The sequence below is a fragment of the Trachymyrmex septentrionalis genome, unplaced genomic scaffold (assembly GCF_001594115.1).
Source record: "Trachymyrmex septentrionalis isolate Tsep2-gDNA-1 unplaced genomic scaffold, Tsep1.0 scaffold36, whole genome shotgun sequence".
NCBI classification, from domain to species: Eukaryota; Metazoa; Arthropoda; class Insecta; order Hymenoptera; family Formicidae; genus Trachymyrmex; species Trachymyrmex septentrionalis.
Genome location: NW_017305525.1, coordinates 1,631,795 through 1,639,394, shown reverse-complemented (window position 1 = coordinate 1,639,394; position 7,600 = coordinate 1,631,795). Strand labels below are relative to the sequence as shown.

Below are 7,600 nucleotides of genomic sequence, written 5' to 3'. Positions count from 1 at the left end.
ATATATATATATATATATATATATATATATATATATGCTCGGTAAATATTCCGAAGTATTGAAAAAGCGGTGCATATTGACATAGAGTTTTGGCAAGATGTAATACATGTATATATGTATATATCAAGATCATATCGGCATATCAAGAAAAGCGCTCGAAATAATATCAATATCAAATACGATCATATCGCATATTATAATATGTAAATGCATCATTTCCCTGGAATAACAGCTCCGTATAACGAAAAAAATGCAAACTGCACAACACAACGCTTATTAATTTAATATAACGTTAACCACAGCACAACTCTTATCAAAAAATAAAAATAACTATAAGTAATATAAATTTTTGCATAGTACCAATACATAAATTAAAAAACATAAGAAGAAATCAATTTTCGTTTACGGTAATCATACCAATGTAATACAATTTAATAAATACATATCGGCTAGTAAGTACAAAGTAAAAAAAAAATAAAGAAAAAGAAAGAATATAAAACAGTGTACAAAATATGTCAGATCTCTCTTATATCGCTCAACTCGAAATGCAATGCGATCGATCATTAAAGTTAAGTTACATATAAGGACATACACGTACTTAACAAATTAACGTACAATTTACATTGGGCGGAAATAGAAAGACAATGCTATCCATCGAACGCGGCATATCAGAAAAAAGAACACCTAGAAGGTGCTAATGCGCCATTGATGAATGCGTCATCTGGAAAGATTAGACTCTGTCTCTGAATCGATGGACATCAATAGCACATAGATTGGCGTATACGTGAGCAACAAATGCACAGCGTCTTCGCGATCGAGCGCTCGTAATTGTTGCACCAGCGAACCGACGGTGCATTCTGCGCCCGCGCACTTCAATAGCCTGTGGGTCAAATATGAAACTTCGAAATACTGCAGATATAACGCAATCGGCATGCTTCAAAAGCAAATTCTTACCTCAAAGTTGGACTGTCTACTGTGCTATCCAGTTGGGCGACATGATCCCCCAAACCGAGTCTCACAGCGAGTAAACACCAATCTCTTCCATGATGATCAGGAGGATCTAGCATCTGCGCCAGTCGCCGTTGCACAGCAGGCTTTATATATTTTACAGGTTGCTTCGGTCCGGGAATGCAATTTTCCATTAATGGCAGCCCGCAACTTATTATCTCCCACACGGTTTCTTGCTGATCGTTTAGAGGATTCTTAAGAGTCGCTTCTTCAAGGCCTTTGTCAATTAAAGCCGATGTGACAGTGGCTGGTGCCCAAGAGTGAATTACCTGCAAATGTATTGGTATTAGTTTTAAACGCATACAATCTCAATCTTTCGATTTTATAATACATCAATTTAAATATACTTTAATTTTTATTTACCTCTTCATATTCTCGAAGTTGGCTTGGACTTAACCAATGTCTCTCAAGTAACATTCCGGGCGCGACTAATTCGATAGTTGTATCCATCGCGTCCAGGATTACGCTGAGAAGAGCAAAACACTGTGCACTAGAACCACGTGGACCACGAACTTGAATTTCCACGCAGCTGTGTTCCTCCTCCTCAAACGTGATTATACTCTCACAAGGCCCCAAACACAGTTTTGATCCTCGCCACCACTGATATAGATCTGAATTCGACGGATCCCACGTTTGAGTAATTTTTCTCAGTTGCGCCTATATCAATTTTAATGTTTTAGTTCTATTATTATATTTTCTTTATTATAAATATTGATTACCTGTAAATGCATAAATATAGCAGTCAAATGATACAAAGGCGCTTCCTCTGGGCATAGGCGTAAACCAGCGTGAGGTAATGCATTGGAACATGGTTTCCACGGTTCCCATAAACCTGGCAGACGCTCTACAAGGTTTAAACACGGTATCTCGTATTCCACTTCATCATCATCCACTTCGCACTAAAATATAATAATGAAGTAATAATCAAATGATTGATAAAGTTTCTTAAAACATACCGGAACGCATAAATTGACTGCTTGTAAAGCTTGTAAAGCTTGAGTGGCGGGACATGGACATCGCGCTTGAAAATCTTCTAAAGTATAAACGCCAATGGTTCGACCGCCCAATCGTCCTCTTTGATCAGGACTTAATTGCCAATTTAGCACGTCTTGCCAAAACCACTCGGGATTGAGTACTATCAGATTTCCAGGTAGAAGAATGCATTCCCCTAAGTTCTAATTTAATATACATAGTTGTTAGAGAAAAAGAACAATGTAAATTAAATTAATTGAAGTTAATAAATTATAAACCTGTAACTGTAATCCGAGATGTCTGCAATGTTCCAAACAAACTAAAGGATTGATCTTTCGAACCTCGTTCAGAAATTCTTCCTGAGTGAGCATTAACGGAGGCACTTCCAACGACTGCACATACGATCTCCATGCTTCGGCGAGGCCAGTCCACACTAAGGTGCTCTATAATACATGATTAACATCCATAGTAACAGAGAATTCTGCCTTTATCCCGGTATCACATTGATGCAGAAAATATATACAAGAGAAAGAATCTCTTTTATTTTTTTTAAGATAGATATATAGTGCATGTATGTATACATGGGAGAAAGCATTAGTGCAACTATTGAACTAAAGTACAATTTCAGTCAGTTTATACACACATCATTCAGAATTATTTTAAAGAAATTGAGAAAAGTATTTCGACCTGTTTATCAAGATTCGCCAGGGGCACGTACGTAGCCGCAGCACGCGGCGCGTCACGTCGGAGAATACTTTCTGCAACTTCCGGTCCATCCTACATCATGCATCGCATGCATTAAGGCTTGTTAATAAACATTAATGGCCAAATAACCAGCAACTAAAACATATGTTCTTAATAAATTTGATTCAACGTGATATATATATATGTATATATGACATGATATCGGATCTTTTTATTGAAAATGGTGCGCTCAATCAATCAAACATTGCAAATAATCGAATATCGTCGAAAGTCACGAGACACAGAAGGTACTTTCAATGCTTTCAATTATTTGTACATATATCAAATCAACCATGCATCATGGATGTCGGAGGAAAATCATATAAGTGATTATAGAAATTGTCGCATTGCCTCTATTAAGAGTCAATGTCTGATTTAACATTATATTGACACTGCGAATTTCGAGATTAATGAATGAATTGTACAGCGTAACAGCGTAATGAGATAATCCATTATTGACCAGAACCGTTTCACAAAGGGTTAATGCGCACATTTATTACATGCTGTACAAATTGGTACAATTTCCTGTGAAAATGTGATTATTTACACAAGGTTGCGTTAGTCACAATTGCATGTATTAACAGGCTGCAGAATCAAACGGTTCTGCTCGCACATATTTAGTATCAAGCATACTGATATCATGCATTTACTGATATATATTTTGGAGTGGATTAAAGATATATGTATAATATTTGATGGTAAAGATGTAAAATTAGAAGAGATTATTAATTCTTATTAGAAAAAGATTTGCCGAATTCGAGATTGTTCTGTAATCTTAATTTCTGCATAGACAAGTGAGTGATGAGATAACATCTCTTCTAATATTATAGATGAAGTATGATAAATGTATAACTTTACAGAGAATATAAATCGTGTCACCTTGAAAAATTCCATCCTTGCATTATTTAAATAAGATCTGAGGAGTTTCAGGCCAGGACTAGAAGAATTAGTTGCGTCCAGTGCTACTATTTGAGGTTCCTTCCCCAAAATCGATGTAAAGTCTTTTAGTAATGGCAAGAGTGGTGCAAGCAGATTGCCACCGTTAGAATTCGGGGCTAAAGGTTCCGGCGCGTAAGTGCCGACTAAAATTACTTTTACGTCGTTGCACTTGCCGCCAAATCCTTTAATAAAAAAACAAAAATCAAGATTTAAAAATCAAAATGTATCTTCGGCAAAAATAAATTATAATAAAAAGTAAAAAAGATTTGACACGTGACAATGTCTTACCAATGTTACTCGGATTAATACGGTCCAAAATAAATTGCAGCCAGAATTTTATTTGCTGAAGTTGAACAGTCAGCGGTTCTCTCAAACTGACCGTAATAAGATGCACTGCTGGTTGCTGGAACGTAAGTACATGGTGATAAGACGCCAGAAATTCTTCGCGTCCGCATAACTCCCAAAAAACGCATTCGCCACCTGATTAATCAAATACATTTTACAATATCTTTAAAATAATCCATTGTAATATAAACATCAATCTATTGTAGTATACATATCTAAACATACATAAGTTTTCAATTTATACTATAGTCATAATTCTATGTATTCATATTAAATTAAAATTATTGAATATAATTTACCTACGTTACCACGACTCCATTCTACCCCCTGAGTACCTTCATATTCACTATCGCTATACTCAAAACTGAGAGAACCATGTTTACTCGTCACATCGAGTTCGATACTTGGTTCTCGCTACATATCGTACACAATATAATTTTTATTATTTATTCGTTAATTATATCGTGCATCTTTATCGCATGCACCTACCTTCGCACTACAATTCTGGCTTCTCGACCTCCGAAAGAAGCCGAAACTAAATATTCCAGATTTCAAAGAATTAATTAATGATGTTTTTCCGGAGGCGCAGTGACCGAGCAGTCTTATGTGTAGCCGATCTATTGGTCTGCGTGTCGGTTGCAGCTGACAAATGTAATTTTCGCGCTGATTCGGCTAAAAATAATTTAAAACAAGATTCGATTACTGCATAATTCTTCGAAATGTAGAAAACATTGCATAACTTGGAACATATGAACTTACATTTCTCAACTTATCTAATAAACTTGCGATATCCGGATGTCCATACTTAATCGCCGTGACGTCTGCTCGGATCCCCCGATTCGTTTTATCGACGTCACAACCAGCAAGGCACAAATGTCTGACCAGATTAATATGCCCGTGTCGAGCAGCTACATGCAACGCCGTGAGACCTTGTTTGTTCGAGGTGTCTAGATCAATTCCAGTCTCTATTAGAAAAGTTGTCATTCCTTCGTCACCGGTCTCACAAGCTATATGCAAAAGAGTATCTTCTTTCTGGAACAAACAACTATATTTTATCCACGAATTATATCCGATATGTATTATTGGCAAAATGAATAAAAGGTGTCTCACAGAGTCTTTCATGTTTAACAGAGCACCTTGTCTCAGTAACCGAGAGACAGCCTCAACACAGCCTCGCTTCACAGCACTGATTATTGCTCCACCGAGACCTTGAGGAGCTTCAGATTCCTGTATACAAAAAGAAAAAAATTTTTGCCAACTTGATACAATTGTAATTCAATTTCTTTGAAATTATAAAATAATTTTATCTCTCTCTCGTATTGCGTAACATGAATGAAATTAAAGAATTATTGTACTTTCTAATAACTAAGGTATATATGTAGTAAAGAAAAATTTGTATACTGTTTTTTGACATATTAACATATATTGTACATAAAAAAAATAATTCGTATATTATGTATAATATACGATATAACAAATCAATGTCATATCAAGACACATTGGTCAAAAAATGCATAAAATCAATAATACATAATACATTAAAACAAAAATAAATCGTTATGTTATCGGACAATATGACAATACAAGTCATTTTTTTTTTCAGGAACACACCGTGAGAATCCAAGGATGTTTAAGGCACGATTCAGCATCTCCCCTTTTCCTAAAATAAAAAAATAATTGTTTTCCCCGATTTATTAGTAATAAATTCATAACTATCTTGCAACTTACTTCGGATCCTTGATCAACAAGGATCGTATAAAGTCTTTGGCAATCTCGGACACATTACTGAAATACTCGTTATCAAATTGGTATTGGCAAGCAGCAACGTTTGCGTATGTCTCTTGTTTATCCTCGCCTAAAAATGGCGAAGCTCCGCTCAGAAGAATATATGTTAATACACCAACAGCCCAAAGATCAGTTCCCAAGCTAAGTGGTTCATAATTTACGATTTCCGGTGCCACAAATTCAGGTGTGCCAAATAGTGCTCTGTGTTCCGAACCAGGTACTAGTCGATGCGATAGACCTAAATCTGCAGAACAGTATTTGTATTAAAATTGTTTGATGACTTTAACATAAAGCGCTGTAGACATTACCTATTAGCTTAATGCTAGGCATCGGTGGTGGTGTCGACAGTAGAATATTCTCAGGCTTAATATCCAGATGAGCAACTTGGTAGGAATGTAAATGACTAAGTGCCATTAAAACTTGGCGCACCTTGAAAAGGATACGAATAAATTATTCTCAGGATATTTACTTTAATTAATTAATATTTAAATTAATTATAATGTATTTACATACCACATGAACAGCTTCTGTTTCACTGGACGGAGTCCAATGAAATAACTCTCCTCCTGTAATCAACTCCAAGAGCAATACCACTGTTGTTCCTGTATCTATTACCTTATATAAGGAAACAATATTAGGATGCTTTAAGCGAGCTAAAAGACCAGCTTCTCGTGCTGAAAAAAATTACCCTATTACAGTATTCTGAAAATAAAAGTATTTGCAATAATTTGTTATAATTAGAAAAATATTACCAATGTCAGCAGCAGCTACACCTCTGGCAACTCGTCTCTTCCTCATAATTTTTGCAGCATACAGCGCTCCAGTTTTTATTTCTTGACATTTTCGTACAATAGCAAATTGACCCCTGTATTTCACAAAATTGCAAAAATCATTGAAAGTTACAAAAATTTCACTACAAAATCATCAATTATGTACAAAAGTAACAGTGCACTCACTTGCCAATCTCTTCAAGCAACTGATAGTTTTTTTCAATCGGCTCATGATGGACCTCCATTAAAGTGCTCCACTCAAGATCTGAACAACAAATATAGCATTAATGCATGACTTCGAAATTAAAAATTAATTTATTTACACATCAATATTAAATCAAGTATATTATTTTATATTAAAAATATTCTTATTTACACAATCTATACACATCCATAAAAAAATTTTTTAATGTACATGAAACATATATATACATTAACATTAATTTATTATGCAATATTCAACATTTCTCAAATAACAATAAGATTTCAGTCAAATACTTCGATACAATTATATTCTGGAGCAATTTAACGGAGCGAATGCAGATACCGGTCCTCGATACTAAGTGCAACAACCTAACGTCAAAACGACACACCATGAGAATTAGCTTGCGACAACAATGACGCACAGATCTCAACTGACACGGAAGATTGATGGATGTTCACGGTCGACAATCGGACGTCGCGATTTACAATAGTCAAAACCCGCGATCCTCAACATCGTGATTGAGGCGAAGACGAGTTGCCCGTTGTCAAATTTTGGTGCGACAGCCGACCGTCTCCTTATCCTTTTCCCTGTCTCTCTCATCATCAAGATGTGATTGAAAGCGCAAAGTGAAGACGATTTCTTACTACTTCTTACTACCGTTAGACGTTTCCAGTTGGCGAGACGTGCCCGGCATCATCTCCCGATCGTGCTCATCGTTCGGTCTATTCGGACAGTTTTTTAAGTCGCTCCGCGAGTAGCCGTTACAAAATTTGTGCCGCGGCCGACAGCGACAGCCTTCTTATGTGCCGGCCGCCCCGCACACACATACACA

At 36.1% G+C, this 7,600-nt stretch overlaps 1 protein-coding gene across 5 annotated transcripts; it reads right to left on the bottom strand.

Annotated features, from left to right (window-relative positions):
* Positions 1-451: 451 nt before the first annotated feature.
* Positions 452-7,600, bottom strand: LOC108750327 (death-associated protein kinase 1-like). Of its 5 annotated transcripts, none has more exons than XM_018489708.1 (20): positions 7,423-7,600; positions 6,750-6,828; positions 6,546-6,658; positions 6,307-6,467; positions 6,102-6,222; positions 5,737-6,037; positions 5,620-5,668; positions 5,119-5,235; positions 4,768-5,040; positions 4,498-4,680; positions 4,308-4,422; positions 3,952-4,143; positions 3,604-3,845; positions 2,668-2,757; positions 2,259-2,423; positions 1,965-2,183; positions 1,728-1,907; positions 1,372-1,665; positions 955-1,277; positions 452-880 (listed from the first exon to the last, which is right to left on the bottom strand). In XM_018489708.1, exons 1-20 carry the CDS (start codon positions 7,463-7,465, stop codon positions 718-720), a joined length of 3,423 nt encoding a protein of 1,140 aa, XP_018345210.1. In that variant the 5' UTR covers positions 7,466-7,600; the 3' UTR covers positions 452-717. The 5 variants fall into 5 exon arrangements, with proteins under 5 accessions (XP_018345210.1, XP_018345211.1, XP_018345212.1 ...); XM_018489709.1 differs by having other exon boundaries at positions 7,426-7,600; XM_018489710.1 differs by having other exon boundaries at positions 7,413-7,491.